The 26,985-nt window shown below is 34.2% G+C and overlaps 2 protein-coding genes across 4 annotated transcripts; both read left to right on the forward strand.

Annotated features, from left to right (window-relative positions):
- The first annotated feature begins 1,500 nt into the window (after window positions 1-1,500).
- LOC146533599 (myrosinase 1-like) lies at window positions 1,501-26,638 on the forward strand. 3 transcript variants are annotated; one of them, XM_085193940.1, is made up of 11 exons: window positions 1,501-1,607; window positions 20,657-20,766; window positions 21,440-21,587; window positions 22,309-22,475; window positions 23,094-23,354; window positions 23,622-23,710; window positions 23,999-24,146; window positions 24,593-24,753; window positions 25,132-25,284; window positions 25,643-25,734; window positions 26,096-26,638. In XM_085193940.1, exons 1-11 carry the CDS (start codon window positions 1,534-1,536, stop codon window positions 26,370-26,372), a joined length of 1,680 nt encoding a protein of 559 aa, XP_085050066.1. In that variant the 5' UTR covers window positions 1,501-1,533; the 3' UTR covers window positions 26,373-26,638. The 3 variants fall into 3 exon arrangements, with proteins under 3 accessions (XP_085050066.1, XP_085050067.1, XP_085050068.1); XM_085193941.1 differs by lacking the exon at window positions 1,501-1,607 and adding an exon at window positions 16,824-16,920; XM_085193942.1 differs by lacking the exon at window positions 1,501-1,607 and adding an exon at window positions 20,109-20,262.
- LOC146533600 (myrosinase 1-like) lies at window positions 3,453-9,099 on the forward strand. The gene is made up of 11 exons (XM_085195169.1): window positions 3,453-3,456; window positions 3,614-3,802; window positions 4,106-4,253; window positions 4,671-4,837; window positions 5,093-5,353; window positions 5,793-5,881; window positions 6,190-6,337; window positions 6,515-6,672; window positions 7,520-7,672; window positions 7,958-8,049; window positions 8,373-9,099. Exons 1-11 carry the CDS (start codon window positions 3,453-3,455, stop codon window positions 8,647-8,649), a joined length of 1,686 nt encoding a protein of 561 aa, XP_085051295.1. The 3' UTR covers window positions 8,650-9,099.
- Window positions 26,639-26,985: the final 347 nt, after the last annotated feature.

The following is a 26,985-nucleotide window of genomic DNA, read 5'->3' on the forward strand; positions in this document are numbered from 1 at the left end:
TGCAATACTTTGGTCTGATTTCATGAAATTTTTCAATTTTCCTGTTTCTTTCCTAGATTCACGTTTTTCAGGTGAATCCCTTTTTTAGGTTCACGCTGTATCCCTTATATAGCAGGGTATCGAGAGGGAAAGTAGTGTTAATAAACTCCGTTCCCTACTTAACGCTTAAATTTGAGATATTGCGTGTTGAGAGGCGGAACTCAACGCCGTGATTTGTCTAGTTACAAACACAAGGAAATGAAAATAAATAATTCCTCCGGATAGGAATCGGAGCAACAGCCGTCAAATCATCAGCCAGGCGCTTTGACGCCGTACCACGATGGTCTCAATGTAATTAAGACACCGTTTGATTTTTTATCAATTTTTTTCATAAAAAATTTAAATTAAAAACCTCATCTAAATCATAAAAGCATAAACGGCGTTTAGCTCTATAGCTCTTGTTCGTTTAATAGCTTGCTATATGCGGGATAGAGCGATAAGCTGAAAATAATATGCTTAGGTATATTACCTATGTCCGTCAAATTTAGGATTTTTACAATATCAGTGTGAACCCATTATTATTCGCCTACTATAATTTTAGTTAAATGTACTACCGATGTAGTTTTTTTAACTTTACGTTGTATAGCTGTCATCAATCGACAGTTTAGCTGTCATCGATCGACAAGGAAGGATGAGGGTACCTGGTGGAACGGCAGTATCAGTGGAAAAAGTAGTGTCTTAACTCTAACAGTATTAAGTTAAGGGAAATATAAATTTAAATAAATATTTCATCTCCTCGAGTGGGGGTCGAATCCACTACCAGACGGGTTTACAATCACACTTTGTGCCCCTGTGCAACGGCTGGCCTCATATAATTCAGAATATTTCATATTCATTGTATTTGTTTTATTTAATAGAAACGCATGCGAAGAAAGTATTTTTATTATTTTATACCTTTCGAAAATCTGCCAATATTCTTATAGTTAACTAGTGGACGCGCGCAGCTTCGCCTGCTTATTTGAACCTTTAGGGGTGAATTCTAAAAAACCATGAAACACGTGTTCAATGAAATATTTTTAAGAGTCTGAATTTCAAATGTTATAAAAATCAGTGTGGTTCAATCAACTTTCAACCTCTATTTCATCCCTTTGGGGTTAAAATTTTTCAAAATCTCTTTCGTTCGACGTGCCCAAGCCAGCTGAGCACGTTTTCTTCCTTTCATATCCTCTCTGCTGGTGTGCCGCAAGGCCTGTCTCCTTTATTATTCTCCACTTTTATTAATACGTTCACCCATTTTTTTTTCATCCTCTTTCCATCTGTAGGAAGACGTTTTAGAAGCTTATGTTTCTGCTCTGCCTCGAGATATTGATGAAGCTATTGCAAAATATGAATTTAACTTGCATAAAATTTTCATCTGGTGCAAATCCTATGGTACAATTTCCTAAAAGGATGAGGTTATCAATTCGACTGTATTTTTGTATACAAAGATAACACTAGATAAAGATTTAGATTTATAAAAAAGGTAAAGTCGATACTTATTTCAGTATATATAACATGTTTGTGAGGGAGCTTTCTCAGTTTATTGAGTTAAAAGTGTTCAAAATGTTCTTGAAAGCGATTTTATTATGGTTAGTATTTAGAAGATATCTTTTTAAATAAAATGGCCATCATCACAGAGCGTCTGTAAATGCGAGGTTTCTGTGTTTTCCGACTCGGGGAAATGAATTATTTATTGTTTTCATTTAATCGTTAAACAAGACAAATTTGTTTCGAAAAAGTTGTCTCGAAAATTCGATAAGGAAATGAATTGAAACGGAATTACTTCACACTAGGTTCCCAGTTTTATGTGAGAAACGTGTAGCTAAAAAACAATGGGAAAGACAGAAGAAACACAGTGATAAGACACTCCATTTTCCATTACTACAGAGTATGGAGCAGCGTACTGCATATTATGTAAACACGATGATAGTGTTCATAGTGTATGAAAATGTTTATAAAATTTATTGATTAAATAGTGACTCAACTCAACTATTATTTTTAAATAAGTGTATGTGTATATGTATATGATTTCTAGAATTTATACAGGGTGAGTCATATTGAACTTTCCGATTTCAATAAGGTGTGTATTAAAAACAAAGCGACATGCAGTAAAAATTATTTTATTGTTTGAAAGCACATAACATGCAGTTTTAATTTAGTTGGTTTTAAAAATGATATCCTGTAAATGTCTACCTCCATTGACCACACACTGCTGAAGCCTTTCCCGGAAGTTGTCCATTACTCGTCGAGTCATATTCAGCGGAATAGCATTGATTTCTTCCGTGATTGCAGCCTTCAGTTCATCGATGGTTCGGGGACGATGCGTGTACACCTTTTCCTTCAGGTAACCCCAGAGAAAGAAATCGCAGGGGGTTAAATCAGGTGATCTCGGCGGCCACCCAACGTCACCTCGCGAAGAAATGAGATGACCGGGAAACATTTGTCGCAGGATTTCCATTGAATGCCTGGATGTATGGGCTGTAGCACCATCTTGTTGGAACCGGATGTTATCGTTGTCATGATTCTGCGTTAATTCCTCCAATTTCGGTTTCAGAAAAGTTTCAAGCATGTCGCAATACCGAGCAGAGGTAACTGTGACGACTTGACCATCTTCTTCAAAAAAATACCCCACACACCAAACTCTGCAATAGCGCACCACACTGTCACTCGAGGGCTGTGAAGTGGTCGTTCGTGTAGGTTTCGTGGGTTATTCTCAGCCCAGTATCGAAAATTCTGTTTGTTGACAGTTCCGGCGAGGTGAAAATTTGCCTCATCACTGAAGATCAAAACAGCAGTGCGGGGGATCTGCTGAATGTCGCGGCATAAATTTGTTCGTGTGTCTAAGTCTCTAACTGTTAATTCTTGCACTACCTGAATCTTGTATGGGTGAAATTTAAGGTCTCTATGCAGTATTCTGCGGACACTACTGAAAGATAATCCTAGTGAAGCGGCATGTTTCCGAACAGAACGCCGAGGGGATTGTTGAATTGAAGCCCGCACTCTATCCACGTTTTCCGCTGACGTTGACGTCCTAATTCGGCCTTGTGGTCTTGTTTTTAATGCTGATGATGTTGCTCTAAAATTTGATACCCAATTTCTGATTGTTGGTCCAGTGGGAATGGGATCACGTCGACCAATAGCAAAATGTAAACGGAACGCACGCTGTGTTGTGATCACGGAGCCGCCATTTTTAATAAACTCTTCAACTACGAACGCACGATGTTGTCCCGACCAAGCCATTGCTCACACTAAAACTGCATGTCATGGCGCGTCTAATGACACCATCCCCACCCTTCTACTCCTTCCCTTCTTCGTGCAACGTCCTTCCAAAACCGGAAAGTTCAATATGACTCACCCTGTATTATAGCAGTGTGTTTATACATTTTCAAAGTGTTTTTCTGCTAGCTTATGCAAAAGAAATACTTTTTTAGAAAATGTGTAAAAATTTGACTGTAGCGAGTTTTGAAACTGCACCTCTTTAAGACCGTCTAAGAGGCGAGAACGGACCTCGGACCGTTACCAAGAGGTACAGGTCCAAACGTATTCATTGCGTTTTTTACTTTTTGGCATTGATTTGACCAGTATGTCAAATAAGACCATTACCACCCTCTACAATTTGAGTGTTACATATTAGATATACTTACAATTCTAAAAATATTTGTATTAATTTACAGTAACATCGTCATCTGCGCAAGCGCACTGCAGAAACGAGATTTTCCTCCAGGATTTAAGTTTGGTGCAGCGACTGCCGCCTACCAAGTAGAAGGTGCTTGGAATATTAGCGGTTAGTATATATTTTAACTCTATATCATACTTAGAAGCCTCTACGTAAGGTATATATATAGTGATAGTGACCTTAATTTTTTTTAGCGACATGCTTCCCGCATACAACAGGATAGGTAAAGGAAACCTAGTGTTAAGACACTCCGTTGCCCATTTGTATATTATTTATAATTAATATATCTGTTTTGTATTTGGTTGACAATTTATCTATTCACTTGTACAATATGCGTTGTCATAGCAACGTTTACTATATACACATATGTACATATTACCTTTAGTTTTTTACCCTTTCTTCCAATTTCAGATAAAACACCCAACGTCTGGGATGAATTTGTCCACAAAACACCTTCCAAAGTAAAGGATTTCTCCAATGCAGATGTAGCTTGTGATAGTTACACAAATTGGAAGAGGGATGTAGAAATAGCAGAAGAATTGGGCCTTCATTACTATAGGTGAATATTTAAATTAATATAAAAAAGTATAATATTGATATAGTCAACGTTCGTGCCTCATTAAATATGTATCGCTCGTTTCTCTGTCTCTGAAACTGTTAACGCGACGGTCGTGGATTCGAATCCTATTCGGGGAAATGTTTTTCTTTAATTCACTCGCTCTAGTAACAAAACCAATGACAGCTTTAAGTTCCACATAGCGGGTTTAGAAACCGCGGACCTATTGGAGACCGTTCAAGCGCTATAACCGCTAAGCTACATGTTCCATGTGATCGAAGGGCTTGGATGGGTTCCAAAAGGCACGATATCGAGTCCTGCTACGTTAACACTTTTATACGTTTTCTCAAAACAATTTTTCTTTTCTCAGTGTGGAGTGATAATTTAAGAATTACTAAAAACTTTTACAATTTTTTTTAGATTTTCTATAAGCTGGACTAGGTTAATGCCGACCGGCTTCCCAAATTATATTAGTGAGGATGGTAGAGAATATTATAGCAACTTGATTGATGCCTTACTCGCGAAGAATATTCAACCATTTATTACTTTATACCATTGGGATCTGCCGCAGTCGTTACAAGACTTGGGTACGTCCATATTTTATTTATAATAAAAATATTTAAAGTTTCTTTTAAGGTTTTGAATTAGGTTTTTTGTAATTATCACGCATTATTAACACGCAAACCTCGAAAATAGGCAGAAAGTGGGGAACCAAGTGTCTTAACACCAGGTTCCCTCTGCCTACCCTCCTGCCTATATTGTGGGATACGGCGTGAAGCTGAAAAAAAAGAACACAACAAAATGGAACACACATTTTCATAAAATATTGATTTTTTTTACAGGAGGATGGGCAAACCCGTTAGTGATCGATTGGTTCGGAGACTACGCCCGCGTAGTGTTCTCCCTCTATGCCGATCGCGTACAAAACTGGCTAACTGTTAACGAGCCTAGTATTTTCTGCGGTTTCTCATACAATAGCGGTACCCATGCCCCGGGAATAGTTAGTAAGGGTATTGGATCACATATTTGTAACAAGAATGTGTTGTTAGCTCATGCGAGGGCGTGGAGAATATATGATGAAGAATTTAAGCCTATTTACCATGGTAAGTCTTAATGATGGATTGAGAAGTTTATCATATAATAATCTTTAAGAGTTTATAATTATATAAAAATATATCATACATACATATATTAATAGATATTTTAGGGATACATCTACACCGTGTTGTATTTATAATTAATAATGTAGCTTTACTCTATTTCCCTCATGACAGGTTAGGCAGAGGTAACGAAGTGTTAATACTGGGAAACGGGACGTCTTTAAAACACTCCGTTCTCCAAATTTAGAGACATTGTATATTGGGGCGAAGCTTCAACCCATAACGATCGCGTTTAAAAGTCTGACATTAACCAACTATGCTACGAAGATCTCCGTTCCCCAATTTCCTCCCAAATTCTTGAGGCATTGCGTGTCGTGTGGCGGAACGCCGCGCTTTGGCCATCGTTCAGGTTATACTATAATATAATTTACTGTTATTTTAGGAAGAGTATCTTTCGCCCATAGTCATATATGGCTACAAGGGATGAATAAAGAAGACGAAAATACTGCTGAATTTGCGAGAGATGTCTTGGTATGTCAACATTTTCAAATGAGGGCATTTCTCTTACATAATTTTCACAGCTTCATGAATTTTCCAGAAAACAGAAGCTTAACCTAGCCAGAGGAAATCTATTGTTAAAACACCTCGTCCCCGCCACTTGATTTTTGGGACATTGATTTTTGGGTGGGTTACGAGCTCAGTGATTCTTACCAGAGCAAGAAAATGAAAATAATTAATTTATTTCAAGCCTAATCCACAATTGCCTCGTTTATAGACAGCGCTATGACGCTGGGCCCCGGCGGTCTCAGATTTTGAAATGCTGAATTCTTAAATTGCAGTACGGCTTATACACCTATCCCATATATTCAAAATCTGGAGGATGGCCGCCAGCTGTAGAAAAATACATGAAGAAACTATCTGTCAAAGAAAACAGAACAAAATCAAGACTTCCAGAGCTCAGTAAAGAAGAAATAGATTTTATTAGAGGTATGTACTTATGTGTTTTTAGATTAATTATTTTCCCGAGTGGAAAATGAACTCACGACCTTCAAATTTCCAATCAGATGATGTGCCACAGCGCCACGAAGGCCTTTGGCTTTAGCTTTGTAATGTAAGCTAGATACGCGGAATCACCAGAAATTGTTTTTTTTTATAATATTACAGGTACATACGATTTCTATGGCATAAACTTTTACACGTCTCGAGAAGTAAGACGATTGGAGGATGGTGAAACTATAAACTGGCCGATGGAGGGAAGCACGGATTATAATTTCACGTTTGGCATCAATCCAAAGTGGGAACATGGGTCAGAGTGGTTTTATGTAAGTATTTTAGTTTTATTAAGGCTTTTTCCCCTTCTTGAAAAAGACAAGGCAAACGACGGATTGATAGAAAGTGAACGCCGTCCCCCACAGCCCCGTGTAATAACACAGCAGCTACAGGTGTATTGCAGTCCTTAAAGAAATTGGAAACTGCCGCAGGAAAGCCCTTTTACTGTCTAATAACTGATTTTGGTAGTACTCTTACAGCGCTCCAAAAATGCCATAGAACTCAATCAACTTATCAAACGAAAAACACATTACTGCTATTTTTTTTATCTTCATTCTGTATCCCGTACTAAACAGGGTACGCAGTAGTAATCTGGGAACTTGGTGTTAAGTGCCTTAACACTAGGTTCCCAGATTACTTTTAGTGAGGTTTTTTTTACGTTTTTATGTTCCCATTAAAACACTTCCGTTTCAGTTCTGAAGGCGTTGCGTGTTGAGTGACGAAACTCAATCCCGCTAAAAATAGTAAAATATATTGTTAGTGTACCTACTCGTGTAAAAAAAATAGGGTAGATGTAGGTGAGAAAGACTATAAAAGCAGTGGAATTGTGACAATCGGGGGCAATTGCTTACGGGCAACGGTCCTTTTTGGAAGGAAACTCGTGTGAAGTATTGTTATTAGATGATACTTATTACGATTACGTAAAAACTCTATCCGAATAATTTAGAAACAACTTTATATAGACAATATGTGTTTTTATAGTGTGTTTTTCATAAACGTTAACCGCTTCCGATTTCTAACAATATATAATATATTTTACTATTATTTAGATATCTAGATTTTTTTCACAAACAATATTTTACTCCGAATGATAATATTAAAAAATATCTTAAATTTCAGGTATACCCTGAAGCTATTCGATTACTTCTCAACTATGTAAAAAATATGTATGGTGACATTGAAATTGTAATCACTGAAAATGGTTTTGGTGGTTCTGAAAGCTCTTTGGAAGATTATGATAGGATTAATTACTATGAGAAACACCTGGAGCAGGTATTTAAACTTTTTTTTTTCAATTTCACACATAATCCTGCATATTGTAAAAGCAATGACAATTTTTAGTGTCCAACTTCAAAATTATAAAATCTTTGTAAAATTAATTTTTCCTCTTTAGTTCGTTGTTTGAAGTCGGTTTTTCTTTTTGTTAAAAAAATATTTATTTTTTAATTGGATTCCGCTACTAATTAATTAAGTAGCGGAACCTAACGCTGCACCTTGTCATATCAAACTGTAGTATAGTATTTTTATGGCTTAATATATTTTATTTTTTATTTGCAGCTTCTCCTTGCTATATATGAAGACGGCATAAATGTAACAAGCTATATCGCTTGGACGTTGATAGATAATTTTGAATGGGATTTTGGATATGGGTAAATATGATGCTTTTATATAAGCTTTTGTTTAATTTCACGCTTTATCCCGCATGTAGTAGGGTAGGCAGGGAAACCAAATGTTAATAAGACACCCCATTCCCCATTTTACGCACAATTGCGGAACTCAACGCCGCTCTTTGCCTTGTTGCCAGAACGAGCAAATGAAAATGATTCATTGTCTCGAGTGATATCTAACCCACGGCGGTCTTAATTCCTCCTTTATGTAGTTTTATTAATTGGGCCTAAAAATGGATGATTCAAACTTTCTTATGCCAATGCCAAGAATTTTATCTAAAAGAAAAAAAACATTCTCGTTTCAGATCAAAATTCGGACTTTACCAAGTAGATTTCAAGGACCCCAACCGTCCCCGACGTCCTCGAGCCTCTGCTGAGTACTACAAACAAATTATACAGCAACATTCACTAAATATATATAATAAAACTAATCTACCATACTATCTGTTGGTTTTATTCATAGCATTCTTACTGTTAGGTAGTGTTATAATTATTGTTAAAATTAAATTTTATACTAAAGTTAAATCTAAAAGTATTACTAATATTCATGAAGGACAGACATATACGATAGTTGAGAGCTAGTGTTAAGTTCAATTTGTTTTTCGTATAAGTCATAAGTTGTATATAAATTAACAGATAGTATGGTAGTTTCTTAATGTAAAAAAACTATTTATTAATTATTTATTTAAAATAAGGAAACAATTGCTTGGACAGGTAACAAGTTTTGAGACCCGTTGATGAACACACGTGATTAACAATGAAAATGTTTATCTGTTCCTCTTGTTAAAATAATGAAAAATATATGACTTGATAAGCTAACAGAAAATTATCTGTAGTAATGGAAAATATTGTACAGAAATAGAATAAGATCTGAAATGATTTTACATTTTTTTAAAGAGTTATGGGACAATTTATTTATAGTTACAAAACTAGTATTCTACCAATGCTAGTCTTGTATAAATATTTTTTAAATACAAACGGAGGGCACGCGGAGGTCATTTTGAAAATTTATTGTAAAATAAACACATTACATCAAGTATTTGTTTGATTTTGTAGATACCTGCTACATTGGTTACGAATCACTGCCTAATTTTAAAACGTAGTTAACAGAGTGGTAGAGAGAGAGAGAGAGAGAGAGAGAGTACAAGAGAGCACATCAAATGTAACTATTTCACTTTTATGCTTGATGCTCGGTATTGCCTTCGTTGACGCTATTACAGTTCTGAACACTAAACAGTGCAAAAACTTCATGATTTTAATTAATATCCGATTTTGAAAAATTATCAAAAATAGGCCTTCTTTCAATAAAATTATAATAACTTGTTTGAGTTTTCATAGAACATTAAGTACATTTTATTACCAATTTAGAATAAGCATAAAATGGGAAACTTTGACAATAGTCTATGATATTATGGTAGTACATTTGCTTAACTGAGCAGACTTGACTTGCAGTCTGAGCTGACTGTCAAAATTGTAGGTACTTAAGAAAAAGTAAGCCCAAAAAATAGTATTCCTTATTTTATTTAAAATAACCGTAGTATTAGATAAAGCTTTCATCAAAATCCGTGGCGAAGTTCTTTCACATTATTTAGCAAATATCAGCACAGCAAAATTTCAATATTTGTGACTTTGGCCGCTAAATTTGTGATTAAATCTGGAAATTTAAAAAAAAATACAATATTAGAAATGTTACGAAAACTACTAGGGTTTAACTTAACATGAACTTTCATATTTCAGTGAGAAATCCTCTGGAAAACATTTAGTTTCATTTTGGCCCATTATTTACTGGTCAGCCTGTATATTTTATATATACAGAGTGTTTTTTATCTTCACCATTTTAAATAAAAGCACAGCTTTAACCGGTGTATAAAATCGTATTACAATTTAAATAAAAAAAACTATGAAAATGACGTTGTCCATTGCAATACAGTCTAAACTCTAATAAATTACAAGCGCCTACGAATGTAATATACTAAAGTTGCATGTAGTAACTGATATGACAAGAACAATTTATAATAAGAACAATATATTATGTATAATTTTCATTTATCTAATGTATAAAACATATTATTTGCTCCTAATATGTTAGTAGGCGCTTATAGGATCTGGGGGTGCATTTGGCAAGGAATTGACACCAAGCTAAGTGTCTGGCAATAGACAATGGCTTTTCTAACATTATTGTCAAGAAAATATTAAAAATTGAGCTTTATAATTTTACAAAAGTTAGGTACTATTTTTTCCATCTTAGTTACCTGAAGATAACTATGAAGATTCATATTCCTTAATAGTACTTAGCGGTGTTGGGTGTATGTGCACAGAAACTTTCAGGCTTTATAAAATAACGAAGGTCTGGCTCTACTTTTCTACTATTGGCGCTCTCTCTCTATTTCGCCTTCCTAAACTACACAATTATAAACTATACAAAAGTATATTTTTTATTTAGTCGTTATTTCATCGGTTTTTTTTGGGTCTTTAATTTTAAAAAAACATGCATGTTTTATTCATAAAAATCTTCCTCTTACATAATTGTGCCTATTAGTGAGAACCACATCAAAATCCATTACGAAGTTTAAAATAATAAGACCTACAATAGAAAAATATTGTTATTTACTATTTTTTTAGTTTATCTTACAAACCAACTTACAAATCAATTATAGTAGATATTAATATATTCAATTTCCTATTTAACACTCGATTAATAAAGAGATCGATATCTTATTATAGGTACATTATTGTCAATTCAAAACGAACCATTCGTACAATGATTAAGATTGTATCTTTGAAAATACCCTTGCGAAGATTGATTCGATACTTGAATTTTCTTTTTTTATAACAATTCAAGTTATTTTTTTGTTATACATTCCAATTTTCTTAAAAAATTGATAGCACGAGACACGTTTTGTACTGTAATGTATAAAAGTCAAACTACACGTAAATAAGTAAACGTCTATAACCTTATAAACGTCTATAACGGCCTAAGAACTATGTCGGATGCAAGTGCCTTGCTATATCAGTTCCTGGAATGAGACCTCCCGGACGCCCAAGGAAGCGCTGGTTGGATGTCGTGATGCAGGACATGAGAGCCAATGGTCTAACCACCGAGGACGCAAAAGACCGTGCAAAGTGGAGTAGGTTGAGTAGGAGGGCAGACCCTGGCAATAGCCGGGATTAATGCCAGGAGGAAGAAGACCTTGCTGCCTATAATTTATAATTTTAATTATAATTATTAAGTATGGTATGTAACAAGACAAGACGCGGCCTTTAATTTCGCCATTTATCACGTCATGAAAATAGGGCAGTCTGTTCTCTCCGCAGTTGCTGATATCCTGTGATCGGACATCGCTTAGTGGCGGAATCGCTCAGTGGCTCATTAAGTTGTAAAAGGCTCGTCAAGAGGTAGGTAGGTGCATCATACTTGTCCACCAGAGGGTCCTCGTGCTTTTTATGTGATTTTCCTTTAATATTATCAATACTGTGTTTTCGAAGGTGAACCGAAATCTCTAATGAAATTTACGAAAAGATAATGAAAGGTGGTGACGATATTACAATAGTAAAAGTTGATAATAATTATAAAATGTTTTTCTGTTTGTTCTCCCATGTTTTTGGGAATACTAATCGGATTTGAATGAATCGTTTTCGTTGGATGGCTGATTAATTTGATTTTGTTGGGTCCAGACGGTATCTAGAGCCCAGGCCTAGCCCAGGGTCTAGACAGTATCTAGGGCCCAGGCCATAATAGATTGTGAAGACTGTAAACCACGACTGTTGCCTTAGAAAAAAAACTCAGAAAAGCATTTACCAATTATGTAAAAAATAAGATTTGGATCTTTTTTTATATTATTACAGGATGTCCCATTTAACAGGGGGGTAATCATTTATTGCTATAATCTGTATCAGATAATCATGACAGATTATATAAAAATAAACCTATTTATTTAATATTATCTTAAAAAATCTGTGTTTTATTCACTATCACGCAATTGAACTAAATTTCTTTGTTTTTAAATTTCAATAGAATGAAAGAAAGATAATATGTTTTGACTATACCTACCTACTTTTGTTTATCTATTTACGCATTTATACAAAAGAAAACTGCGCCTTCTTTTAGAAATAAGTAGACTAATCTATATAAAAATATTAAACTATACAAGTCAGTTTTAGGTAAAACTTAATTATGTACTTCATAATTACTTTCTCTTATATATTTTTTACCAGCTTCTCGCCGTATCCCGCTCACAGCAGGCAAAGGGAACCTGAAAGAGAGGTGTTGTGACCTATACCATAAGTTAGATTTTCTGTTTTATCAAGGCAAGCTTCTGCTTTCTTGGTTTCGTTGGCCGCAATAGTGTTGTTGCATGAAGTGAGAGAAGGCATAGTCTCTACTGTGTAGGATCGAACACTGTTGATAGCGCCCATAAAGCTTGTGCCTTCGATTCAACCATTCCAAGACTCGCTTCTGAGTTATTCTTCTAAGTATGGGTATTTTCTTACGATTTGTGTCATTAGGGCACACGTTGTATGCTACATTCATATTTTAGATTAGCTTCTTAAGTTGCTAGAAAGGCTTTTAATTTCCCATTTCCAGGTAGATCTGGGGCCTTTTGGAGGAGATTTGTAACCCTCGTTCAATAAAGGCCCTGATTTCTTAAGCTACATCTACTGAGTCTCTGAGTAAGTGGAAAATATTTCGTTCTCATGAACTTAACCAACTTCTTTCAAATATGATTTTTTTTATCCGCGATTTATTTATCCGCGAGGCTTCCTAGAATTTGACTTCTAAAACAATTCGAGAGGAATTCCAGGTGGTGTGCTTACAATTAAAATTATGTCTCCATCAATTCTAGAACAATCCTTGCCCAAATTATAGTAAAATGCATCACTCATATAATATAATCCTTGTGCTTAAACTTCTGAAATGCAGATTATAACATCCAATACTAAGCAGTTTTGAAAGTAAGCGTTACAAAATTGATGAGCCATTGCGATTTTGACTTACACTTTTAATCTTTTTAGTGATAATTAAAAGGTAAAAGCACTTTTATCAAAATATTTTCATTTTCTTTTTAACCGACTTTGGTTAGGAGGAGGTAAAACCGATTGGTGGACCGATTTTGATGTTTCTTTTTTTATTTGAAAGCTAATGCTTCCCGTTTTAATTTGGTCCATTTCTGACAATGATATCTATGAAAAAATCACATAAGTCTTAAATTTGCATTAAGTATGTGCGCGGCAAATGGACGAATAACTCATTATACCGCCAACCGATTTCGATTATTCTTTTTTTATTAGAAAGGATGGAGAGAGAGAGGAGAAATGTAAATATAAATTTATATAAATATTTTATTTCCTCGCGTGGGGATCGAACCCACAACCGCCGCGTTACAGTCACATTTAAATAATTGTAAATATTAGATTACGTTATGTTTATATGACCCTAATATGAAATAATGTAATTATAGTTAGGTCTTACTATACTCATTTATTATTTAAAATATTTAACATCCAAGATATTTTTCGTTTTCTTTTTTCAATATAACAATTTCAAATAAGAAGGTAAATTTATAAAAAAAGGGGTGATTGATGATTTACACTCATATAGATTCGTAGAGCATGCAACTGTAAACGCGGTGGCTCTGTGTTCGATTCCCATTCGGGGAACGAATTATTTCCGCCTCAACACAAAATGCCTCAAGATTTTGGCGGAAAGTAGGAAACGGAAATGTCTTAATAGGGGCGAAATGTATGGGATATATGGAGAAGCTGAAAAAGAAAAAGAAACTAATAGAATGTTTGACAAAAAGTAAAAGATGTACCTAAAATTCAGCCTTCTTTACATAAAAATATAACATTAAATTAAAAAAAATAAACATTAGTATATTTTAAACATTAAAAAACATCTTGCAATTGGACTATTACTGGTTTAAATCCCACTGAGGTCATTGTCCGCGTCATGCCCTACCACTAAGCAGCTCATATCTTGATGAAAGTAAACACATCGTAGGATATTCTAATATATAATAATCAATAACAATTACGATTATAAAGATTAAATAATTAATGGAACATAACATTTTGTATTACTCAGTGAAATACTTTGGTTTTTATTAGTGCCATTTTTCATATTAATGGGATTTTTCAACTTTCCTGTTTTACCCCTAGATTTTGTTTTAAATATTTTTTGTTAAAGAGAAAATTACTTAGGGACAAAACACTGAATATTTCAATAATAAACAAAATATATTTTTTTAAATTTTTTTAAGTTCATGCTATATGACATATTTAGTAGAGTAACTAGAAGGAACCTAGTGATAAGAAACCCAGTTCCCCACTTTCCGCCCAATTATTGGGACATGGCGAGTTGATGGACGGAACTCAACGCCGCAAATTGCCTCGTTTCCAGAACGAGGAAGTTAATATGAACTATTTAGTTTTCCCGAGTGGGGTTTGAACCTACAACCGTCCCGTTTACAATCGCACATACGTGCCTTTGCGCCACGACGGTCTTAATGTATTTTATTAATGAATATATTTTTTGAGTTATTTTATCAAGAGAACAATTTATTGACTGAGGCTATCTTGGCGCAGTCGACTAGATCCCTATTCGGGGAATTTTTTTTATCCACGCCTCGAAATATAAACAACAAAGTATATTGACTGCCTAAAATAATTTTAAATACTTTTAATATTTTTAAACTGTTATTCCACATTAAGGATACAATGATATTTTAAATATTTCTCGACAACAATATATTTCCATGCAACGCCATCTGATTCAGGGAAAAGTTGAGGGCAGCAGACCACGCGGTAGATCCGCCATGCGATGGACAGACCAAGTTAAGGCTGCCCTCGATGAACCTTTCTACAAATGCACCAGGCAGACAGTCAACCGAGTAGAATGGCGTCGGACTGTGTGGCGCACCAAAAACCTTTAAAAAGGACGCCACGACCGCTCTGTCAAGAGTGAAACGACAAAGAAGAAGAAGAATATTTTAAAATCGTACAAAAATTCGAAGCAGGATTCGAACTGCGCCTCTTGGCAACTGTCAACCAACCAATTTTTTTAATAAGATATAATGTGGCACACGATAAAATGCGTTTTAAATCAGTATAAATTGTATCCATTTATAGGTAATCGCCTATCAATCGCTTGAATTAAAAAATCAGTGAAAGTTGCAAGATTTGTGACAGTCGATCTACTTTTACAAATCCATGTTGATTTTATATCAAGGAAAGCTTAAAGTTAGAATTTACGAGTATAATAGAACTGATAATCGTTGATAATAATTGATCGTTATTTTTGCAAAGTGCAACGGAATTGATAACGGTCGGTAATTTTTGACTATACTTTTATCCCCTACCTCCCCTACTTTTATTCCTATTTCATTCCTTATGTACAGGAACAGCTCTAGCTTATTTCCAATTCACAGGAAATATTTCTGATCTAAGTAGTTTCTTATATAAGAAATAAAATGGCAATGATAGAACCTAAGAATAAATAATGAATTAACTGACCCAGCGTTTTTAAAAAGATTTTAAGGATGCCAGTCGTGGTGCAGGGGCACAAAATGTGACTGTAAAACCGATTGGTTGTGGGTTCCACTCCCATTCGAGGAGTTAACGAACGATAAATCGATATTTATTTAAATTTATATTTTCATTTCTTCGGTCTGGTATCGAGCCATTCAACACAAAATGCCTCCAGAATTCGGCAAAAGAGTTTAACACAAGATGCTTAGCTGCAATAGGCGGGATAGAGTGTGAAGATGAAAAAAAAACCACCTTTTTAATAGCGTTGAAGTGAATGACTTTGAAGGAATATTATAAACAGATATTAATGGAGCAAAGAAGTTACAAGAATCTTTCTTATTGCTAGCAGTTTTTATTATAGCTGGATATGTAATTAAAAGTTTTTAAGATTTTTTAATTTTTTAAGAACTTTTAATTATTATCGACACAAAATTAATTTCAAATAATAAGCCTAAATTATAAATAAAAATATAATTATAAATAATAAAAGTAGTAAATACACAAATATAAAGGTTTAACTTTCACCCGACAAAACAAATTATTTTCAATTCGTCGCTCTGATAACAAGACGAACATATGACACATACATTACTCAACTCACATTGTCTTGAGAATTTGACACGGAGTCTATTAACACTATACAATGCTATATGCGGAATACAGCCTAAAGAAATATAATAAAGAAGAAATAAAGATATAGCAACCCAATCTATATTTTCTTCATCGCTTAAGCTGCTGAACTGATTTTAATAAAATTTAGAAAGATCCAAAATGAAAAATTGGGAGGTAATTGTGTTTGTTACCGGCAATCTGTTCAAATCGGTATTCTATACAATATCTCGGCAATGTTAGAATACCAAAAACGCGTAGGTAATGTACGAAATATTATTTATTTTGTACTTATTAAGTTTTTATTAATTACTTAATATATACCAACGCCACCACAGCTACGGATTTAGTGGATTTTATGTGCACGTTTAGCTTAGGCCAGTTATTTTTAAGTTTAAATGTTTCTAACTTGACTTGACTTAACTTGCATTTAAAAACCGCTAAATACCTAGGCATTTCATGAACTAGGTAAAATATCTTATTCTTCTAAAATATCTTACATTTTCTATATATCTTCATAATAGTTCATGGACGTCCTAGATGTCCAACGTATTCAGCAACGTAGCAACATATATAAAGATAAAACTAGATAAAGATTTAGGTTTATATATAAGGTAAAGTCGATACATATGTCAGTATATAACACGATTGTGAGTGAGTTTGTCAGTTCATTGATTTGAAAGTGTTCACAATGTTGTTGAAAGTGATTTTATTATGGTTAGTATTTAATTGATCATTTTTTTTTAATAAAATAGCCGTTTTGGGGCAATGGCACAGTGTATGGCTGTTAACAAGGGTTCCGGGTTCGATTGCCACTCGAGGAAATAAATTATTTAAAATTTTCATTTCTTCGTTCTGGTAAGAAGATAGTGCGCGGCGTTGACTTCTGTCATTCAACCCGCAATATCTTGGAAATACGATAAGGAAATGAAATGAAATGAACAGTATTTTAATACTAGGTTCCATTTGCCTACCCTGCTTCATGTGGGGTACAGCGTTAAGCTGCACGGCTGCAACACTGCTGTAAGGGAAAAAGCGCGAAGCTAAAAAAAGTAATTTTGACAAAAATAATCAATCAAAATAGAATTCGAACCTGCACCTATTGTGTTCTGCTAAAATACAAGGGAAATTACTTAAACTTAAAGTTTATCTTTTTACCAATTTGCGTGTAAACAATTATAATATTATTATTGTTATAAACATTTGATATGAATCACTAAACGGGGGTTAACCGTTGTTGTTATTCTAGTTAACATATTATAACATTTTTTTATATTGACGTGTGTATTATCATTATTTTTTTCTCGTTTCCCCTTCTGTATCACGCATACAGCAGAATATGTAAATATTTAGTGTTAAGACACTACTTACTCCACTTTCCTCCAAATTTTCTAGACATTGTGAGGTTTGTGGCAAACTTTTAACTCTGCCGCTTTTCTTCCTACTACGAGGAGAAATGAAAATATTTCATTCTACGACTGGAAATCGAATCTATCACGTTTTTAAAAAAATATTTTTTACAAAATAATGAATGAAATAACTTTTTGATAACCCTCTAGTAGTAGGGTATCAAATATACATAATAAACTTCTAAATAATAATAATAATTTGATAGGAGCAAATTAGTTTAATTCAATTACATTACATTATTTTACTACTTATATATAACTAGCTACCCTCTTGCGACTTCGCCCGCTTTTACTACTGGATTATTCATATAATGTATGTTTGCAAAGCACTTAAGATAATGTGAAAATTAATTAAACCCTAATGCAACCCGCATTTTCGTAGTTTCAATAAGGATTTTCCAATTGTTTTACACAGCAAGGATTTTTTAGTAGGTACCGTAATGTTAAATCTGTGCTACTAATCTTTTCAAGTACTTATTAAAATATTTTTAAATTACTATTTTTAGATAGTTAAATGACTATTTTTAAACGGAAGAAATTATAAACAAAAGCCTACCTACTAATAACTACTATAAAAACATATGAAACCAAATATATCGCGCTGAAATAATACATTCAACTCCAATTATCCAGTTCGTGCAAACGCATCTAAATCTTCGTTGCTATAAAGGCAGGCGGGTTTTTTTTCGAGCTTGTGGTCCCTGATGAAAAGCAAGCACTACGTGGCTACCTGTGAGGAAAATTAAATAGAATGCATCGGCCGGGAATCAAATCCGGGCCGACCGCGACACAGCTGATGTGTGAACGGCGGGATGTATCAACAATTAAATGCGTTTTTCTCTAAAACTATTCGCAATTTCCAAATAGTGTAAAAAGCAAATTTTATCTTCGTTTAACGTAGAAAATTAATAAAGTATCTTAAAGAATAAGGATTAATACCATTATGGAAAAATGTCCCTCACAAAAAAATATATATTGAAATTACAATTTTTAGACAGAAATATGTTCACTACACGTTATTCTTAAAGATACGAATATGCTGTCGCGGACTTTTTTGTAGATCTCATTAAGAGGAACAATACTCCAGTACATTATTTTCATGTAGTACTTACCATTAAAGCAGCGCATGCGCGAAAGTGTCTCAATGGGTAAGACTTTGTACACATTTATCGTATTTATGTTAATTTAAGAATATACAAATAATAATCTATCTAATCATAAGAATCTAATCATAAGAATGTACAAATAATAACCTATGTATATATATATATATATATATATATATATATATATATATATATAAACCTTCCCTGAGAAATACTCGACCTAATGGTGAAAACCTCATCAAAATCCGTTGGGTGGCTTAGAAGAAAAAGAGTTAGAAAGTTCAGACAGACACGAAAAGCGACTTTGTTTTATAAGATATAGGATAGGATAGGATAAAAAGATAGGGGGCATGAAAGAGATAAGCTGGTCTCGAAATAGGCGGAAGTGGAGAACAGAGTGGCTGAACACTAACTTTTCTCTGCTTTATGAGTTCAAAATCCTCCGATTGAGAACGAAATGTCAAAAAAGAAAAATACAAAGAAATTATTGACTAAATCTGTGTCTTATCTAATCGGATTGTTGAAATTAAATGGATTTCATTATTAAAAGCAAATCTGGGAAAGGGTTTAGTTCCATCTATCATTTTCATTGAGGCGTGTAAGCGGTAGCGTCACTTGTAAATTGTAATGATAATTTGTAAATTGCTATTATATTTTTGATATAATCTACTTTTTTATCGGTTTTACCTATGTATACAACAAATATGTGAAAATTATTAACAGAGCGATTTTCCAATGTGAATCTTATCATATAGGCCTATAGATACCATAGGCTATAGATCCACTAGTGGTAATTAACTTTAAATAATACAGTAACAGTTAAATGTTCTTTCTAAATATTTATATTTCCTTTGTATGCGTAAAATATTTTAAAACTTATTGGCTTTATTAAAATTAGACTTGTACAAAAATGTTATAAAAAAGGACAACATTTTTTTATCGGAATGTCTTTCTGTTTGTCTGAGCTAATCTCTGGAACAACTGAACCGTTTTTTTTATAACTCTTACTGAAAGATAGAGGGTATTGTGACCAAATCTCATCTTCACGGTAGGTCCCGCATGTAGGAGTTAAGTTCTGGCATCAATATTCCAGAATTCAGCGTAAAGTGGGTAACGACAGTGTCTTAGTGGGAACGGAGTGTCTTAACAGTAGGTTTCTAGATTCCCTCTGCCTATCCTGTTAAGTGCGGAATACAGAGTGAAGTTACAAAAAAAGTAAGAAAGAATTCAAACGCTAATGGCATCATTTCCTATAAGATAATGATTAATGCGAAAAATAGTAAAAAAATCTTAGGATTAGTTAGTTGTTGTTCGTGTTTTGATTTATTTTATTATGTACTCGTATACCTACTGCCGGTAATTTTATCAAATGCCCGATTAAAGTGAAACAGACGTTACGTTATCTCTCATTAAATAGAATTTGTATTAGTCCTTAGTGAGTAATAATAACAACTAGAAAAAGTACGAAGAGCGCTAATTGCCTCTTCTATCGAGGGTTACGGTTTCGGTACTAGGGTTCATGATAATAAGTCAATGGAAACATAGTCAACGGAAAAATTTACATATTTGACTTTGCAGGCGTAATGCTCTCAATTTGTACGTAATTGAACTAGTAATATAACTTTGAAATCATTTTTTTCGAGATAAAACTATAAGTTTCCGTTATTTACATTTTTTCCTTTGTTTGTATTATAAGTACTTCCCTATGATAATTATAAATTCGAGGAAAGTACTCTACGTGTTTTGATTACGCATCGCCTCTTGAAGACTATCCAAGAGGCTTCAACCAGGTTTTGAAGAAGCGCGAATTCAAAAGTATTTATTGTGTATTTTACTTGAGTTTGAGGAATTCAGTAGTATGTCAAATAAGACCACTACCACCTAAGTGTTATATTATTAGATATATAATTCTAAAAAAATATTTGTATTAATTTACAGTAATATCGTCATCTGCGCAAGCGCACTGCAGAAACTGGATTTTCCTCCAGGATTTAAGTTTGGTGCAGCGACTGCCGCCTACCAAGTAGAGGGTGCTTGGAATATTAGCGGTTAGTATACATTTTAACTCTATACCATACTAACGCCCGATGTTAATAATGTATCTCCTATCTCCAGTTAACGTCAATCTTGTATTGTCCGACATGTCTATCCAATCACTAACCTGCATGCCGTCCTCCATCTCTATCTATTTCAATCTATGGTTGCAATTTATGGATTAGGATTGATTATTAACATCGGGCGTTAGAAGATAGTAAGATATAATTGATATATCACTGTTGCTATAGTAACCGTAACCGTTTTTTCTAAGACGGACATTTGTATTTAATTCATTATTAAGTTATCTGCTTTGTATTTGGTTGACAAATTATTTATTTTTTAAATTCATTCTGTATCTGGTGCTCAGCAGCAGAGTAGACAGAGGGAACCTAGTGTTAAGGCACTCTGTACCCTATTTTCCACAGAATTCTAGAGGCATTGGGTGTAGAGCGCTGGAAAAACCGCACTTTACCTTGACAATAGAGCGAAGAAATGAAAATATTAAATATTTAATTTCATCGAGCATTGCGTGCAATCGGAAATCGAACCCACAACCAGATGCGTTTATATGGGTCACAATTTATTTATTTGCTTTTAATTTATCAATTGATAACATTTATAAAGAAAAGAACAGTATTATAGTAGCTAAAGTAATTTGTTAAATTTCTTTTTTCCCGTTTTCAGATAAAACCCCCAGCGTCTGGGACAATTTTGTCCACACAAAGCCTTACAAAATAAAGGACTACTCGAATGGAGATGTAGCTTGTGATAGTTACAGAAATTGGAAGAGGGATATAGAAATGGCAGAAGAGTTGGGCCTTCATTACTATAGGTTTGCTTTTTTTAGCTTCACGCTGTATCCTGCACACAGCAGGGTAGGCAGAGGGAGTACGGGGACTTAGTGTTAAGACATTCCGTTCCCATTAAGACACTAACCGTTTCCCATTTTCCGCGGAATTATGGGGGCATTGCGTGTTGAGTGGCGAACTCAACGCCGCGCTTTGCCTCGGTGCCATAGCGAGGAAATAAACAACCCACAAACTCTTGCGTTTAAAGTCGCGCGTTTGTGCCTCTGTGCCACGCCTGGCCTCTATAGATGATTTTATTTAAATTAAATTAAAGTAAAATTAAAAGTGATTTATTTAGTTGTGTAAAAAAATAAAATAGTGCCTGATAAATATGTATCACTCGATTCTCAGTCTTCGAAACTGTAAACAACGGTTGTGTATTCGATTCTTTTTTATTTCCTCGGTCTGGTAATGCCTTTAGTAACCCGTAGGCGCTATAACCACTAAACTACACATTCTTTACGATAAGAGCGCTTGGACGGTTTCCAAGATCGATCCTCGCTACGTTTAGCCCAAGATCCCAGAGCTGCCGTCATTTTAGTCGTCTTTAATCCTTAAAATTTCAGTTTTGCTAAAATGACGTATGTCCGGGACCCTGGGATCTCGGTTTAGTTCGCACTTTTATTCCTTTTTTTTTAAAATATTTTTGTTTATTTATTTTGGAATAATAATTTGAGAATTACTAACATATTTTCAATATTTTAGATTTTCTATAAGCTGGACTAGGTTAATGCCGACCGGCTTCCCAAATTACATTAGCGAGGATGGCAGAGAATATTATAGCAATTTTATCGATGCCTTACTCGCGAAGAACATTGAACCGTTTGTTACTATATACCATTGGGATCTGCCGCAGTCGTTGCAAGATTTGGGTACGTCAATTTTTTTTTAAATATTTAAAGTTAGTTTTAAGATTTTGAATGAGGTAGTTTATTTATTTATACTTTTACTTAATTCAAATTGTACAAAATGTCATGAATTTTATAATAGCAATTATTTTAAATTCAAAACTATTATGGAACATTATATTTTTTTGCCGTACAGTTTGTGTCGTAGGAATAAGGGGCACCCCCCTTCCATTCCAGAAATGTTACTACCAAAAATGACATCCTACTTAAAAAACCTCAATACCCCACTACCACCCCCCAAATCCTTTGAAAATATTGCTAGCACCCATGATTGCTAATCAATAATAATTGCTATAAATAATCGTTTGGAACGAGATAGTCACCTGATGTTAAATTTTAACTGCTGCCCATGAACATTTGCAGCACGAGAGGAACCATTAATGCGTACGCAACTATTAAAGAACTTCTAGATCCGTCTCTTGAAAATTGCAATATTGTCATTTTGTGGGTAAACGTCAGGTGGTTTCAACAACTTCGTAGAAAGAATGATCGTTGAATATTGGGTGGATGAATTAACCCAGGAATCAAATAACAGAGCAGAATGGAACAAGAATTTTCTTAAAAATATATCATTTTTTACAGGAGGATGGGCTAACCCGTTAGTGATCGATTGGTTCGCAGACTACGCCCGCGTAGTGTTCTCCCTCTATGCCGATCGTGTAAAGACCTGGCTAACTGTTAACGAACCTAGTGCTTTCTGCAGTTTCTCGTTCAATAGCGGTGAACATGCCCCGGGCATAGTTAGTAAGGGTATTGGAACGCATCTTTGCAACAAGAATGTGTTGTTAGCTCATGCGAAGGCGTGGAGAATATATGATGAAGAATTTAAGCCTATTCACCATGGTAAGTCTTAGTGATGGATTTAAACTTTATCATGTAATAAGTGGGGAACGTAGTATCTTAACACTAGGTTCCCTCTGCCTATGACAGTCTAATTTATTTTTACTTTTGCTTTGTATTCCTTATATAGTGCGGCAGGGAACCAGGGAGACCTATAGTTAAGATACTCTGTTCCTCATTAACACTTCTGGTTGAGTGCCGGAACTCAACGCAGCGCTTAGGCCTTCGTTTCGTTTCTAGATTATACTATAATATAATGTACTATTTTAGGAAGAGTATCTATGTCCCATCATCATGTATGGCTACAGGCTATGAATAAGGACGAAGAAGATACTGCCGAATTTGCGAGAGATGTCTTGGTAAGTCAACATTTTCCAATTTTCTATGAGAGCATTTCTCTTATGGATTTTTTTTTAAAACTTCACGCTGTATCCCATATAGGCCGAGGGTACCTAGTGTTAAAACACTGTGTCCTTGACTTTCCCCCTAATTTTCGAGACATTGCTTTTTGGGTGCCGTAGTGTACCATGCTGCGCTCAGTTTTCTTACCAGAGTGAGAAAATGAAAATAATTTATTTCTCTTTAATCGCTATGCCGCTGCACCACGAAGGCCTAATATTCTGAAATGCTGAATTCTTAAATTACAGTTAGGATTATACACCTATCCAGTATATTCAAAATCCGGAGGATGGCCGCCAGCTGTGGAAAAATACATGAGGGATCAAGCTGTTAAAGAAAAGAGAACAAAATCAAGATTACCAGAGCTCAGTAAGGAAGAAATTGACTTTATTAGAGGTACTTATTGATGTGTTTTTAGAAATTCTGTATATCTTTAACAATTTTAACCAACCACATTCATGAAAGAAAAATACTTTTTAGAAACCTTATAAAATTTTGCGAATAGGGACATTTGAACCTGCTCCTCTTGGATACCGTCCAAGCGCTTAAACCATTAAGTTGTACTCGTATGTTCTTATTGTTAACATCTCATCATCAGTTATTGATTTCTTACATATAAGACTATTTCTATTCGGGATTGGACGTGGACCACCACCCCCTTTTTCCTACGACCATATTCCACACCGAGCATTTTCTACCAGAGCGGGAAAATTAAAATAATTATACATAATTATTTACTCGAATACAAAACGAACACTAAACTGTCACAGCTATATAATGCAAGAACAGATTCGCTACGAACAGAAATTGGTTTTTCATAATATCTATTACTAATATTACAGGTACATACGATTTCTATGGCGTGAACTTTTACACATCTCGAGAGGTGAGACGATTGAGGCGAGGTGAACCTGGTGTAAAATGGCCGATGGAGGGGAGCACGGATTATAACTTCACGTTTGGCATCAATCCCAATTGGGAACAATCATCAGAGTGGTTTTATGTAAGTATTTTAGTTTTGTGAAAGATTTTTTCCTTTATGAAAAAGACAGGGAAAATAGGAATATGGGTTACGACCTCGTGTAATACCAGAGGAGCTACAGAAACTGGAAATTGCATCCAGGTAGCCCATTACACAGTTGTATGGTATGTGGAATATTAGTCTAAGACACTACGTTCCCATGCAGATATTTCCATTCCCCATTTTCTGCAGAATTCTGGAGACATTGTAAGTTGAGTAGAGAAACTCAGTGCCGCACAAATAGTAAAATAAATAAATAGTGTATAAAATATTTTTTTCTATTTATTAAGCATATCTTGATATTTTTTAATAAATATTCTTTTTCCTGATGATAATAATAAAAAAAATAATGAATTTCAGATATACCCTGAAGCTATTCGGTTACTTCTCAACTATATAAAAAATATGTATGGCGATATTGAAATTGTAATCACTGAAAATGGTTTTGGTGGTTCTGAAACTTCTTTGGAAGATTATAATAGGATTGATTACTATGAGAAACATCTGGAGCAGGTATTTTTTTTTTTTTAGCTTATTCCCTATAACGAAAAGAAAAGCAAAAAGAACTAAGTGTCACCATTAATTTTCCCCTTTTTTAAATATTGTGTTTTGAAGTGATGGAACCCAACGTAAATAAATATCTCACTTCCTCGAGTGGGGATCGAACTCACAACCTTCGCGTTACAGTCCCATCCTTGAACCGCCACGACGGCCTTTATATTATATTTATTATATAATATTATTGTTATTATAGTAGCACTATTGTAAAACGTTCAATAGGGAGTAGTTCAGTAACGGATTCTATCTCTGCCTGCCTCTGCCTTGTTACATGTCTATATTTTACTATATTTGTTTTTTTTTTAATTTGCAGCTCCTCCTCGCTATACATGAAGACGGTATAAATGTGACAGGATATACCATTTGGACGTTGATGGATAATTTTGAATGGAGCTTTGGATATGGGTAATTATCACGCATTTATCATGCTTTTTTTTAATTTTCCCGCATTTGGCAGGGTAGCCAGAGGAACCTAGTGTTAAGAGTAAGACACTTTGTTCCCCATGATACGCCCAATTTTTGAGACATTGCGTTTGAGTTACGGAACTTAATACCGCTCTTTGTCTCGTTACCAGAGCGAGGACATAAATACAATTAATTACTTCTAGTGTGAATCGAATAATTTTTCAATTATTTGGAATGACAGAATCATTTGACGCAATTAAAAATTTACAGACTCGAATGAACGAATTATTTTTTTGCAAATTTTAGCAAAATAAAAATATAAGGATTGTCTCTAAAAACAAAAAAAATAACCTGTTTTCAGATTAAAATTCGGACTTTACCAAGTAGATTTCAAGGACCCCAACCGTCCGCGACGTCCTCGAGCCTCGGCTGAGTACTACAAACAAATTATACAACAACGTTCACTAAATATATATAATAAAACTTATGTACCATACTATCTGTTGGTTTTATTCATAGCATTCTTACTTTTAGGTTGTGTTTTAATTATTGTTAAAGTCAAATTTTATACTAAAGTTAAATCTAAAAGTACTACATATCAACATGAAGGACAAATGTATACAATAGTTGATAGCTAGTGTTAACTTCGCTTTGTTTTTTGTAAGTGCTTTATATAAATTAACAGATAGTATGGTAGTTAATGTTAAAAAACGATGTAAATCGTAACATTGGTGCGGGTTTGAGGCTCAAAATAAGAAACGAAAATGTTAAAATAATTATTAACAAATTGTTTCAGCGTTGTTGTTATCACTGGTTGCTAATTTATTTGACATATATCTTTCCTTGGTAAACTAACAAAGTGAAATATATTGTGCAGAAATAGAAAAAAAATCGAAAATGATTTTAACATATTTTTTAATTAAGTTTTGTATTTACTTATATTGTTTTAAGATAAAAATAAGTACCTCATTATTATATATGAAAACGATAAAATATTGCTTTCTCAATAAAAAAAATAAATTGTCATAAAAAGTAGACATAATGAATGGAAAGTAAAATTAATAAATAAAAATTTATATTAAACCCTACATTTTTTTTATTTGTGGTAAATAAATAATGGCGTAGTTGATTGAAACAGACGAGTCGCGAGTGTGTCGCTAGTTCATAAATATAAAATAATATTATTTTAAGTTCTCTTAATACTAGGCTATTTCCGCCTAACCGTTATTTACGATGTACAGCGTAAAAATA

The sequence above is a fragment of the Heliconius melpomene genome, chromosome 12 (assembly GCF_056956725.1).
Source record: "Heliconius melpomene rosina isolate 202511_hmr_F chromosome 12, ASM5695672v1, whole genome shotgun sequence".
Taxonomy (NCBI): Eukaryota; Metazoa; Arthropoda; class Insecta; order Lepidoptera; family Nymphalidae; genus Heliconius; species Heliconius melpomene.

Bases quoted from the DNA above. Each gene is read 5' to 3' on its own strand.
- LOC146533599 (XM_085193940.1), top strand. From the start codon at position 1,534: ATGTTTGTGAGGGAGCTTTCTCAGTTTATTGAGTTAAAAGTGTTCAAA. The intron at 1,608-20,656 runs GTTAGTATTTAG...ATTAATTTACAG, and splicing joins TTGAAAGCGATTTTATTATG to TAATATCGTCATCTGCGCAA. The intron at 24,147-24,592 runs GTACTTATTGAT...CTAATATTACAG, and splicing joins AGAAATTGACTTTATTAGAG to GTACATACGATTTCTATGGC.
- LOC146533600 (XM_085195169.1), top strand. The intron at 5,354-5,792 runs GTAAGTCTTAAT...CTGTTATTTTAG, and splicing joins ATTTAAGCCTATTTACCATG to GAAGAGTATCTTTCGCCCAT. The intron at 7,673-7,957 runs GTATTTAAACTT...TTTTATTTGCAG, and splicing joins ATGAGAAACACCTGGAGCAG to CTTCTCCTTGCTATATATGA.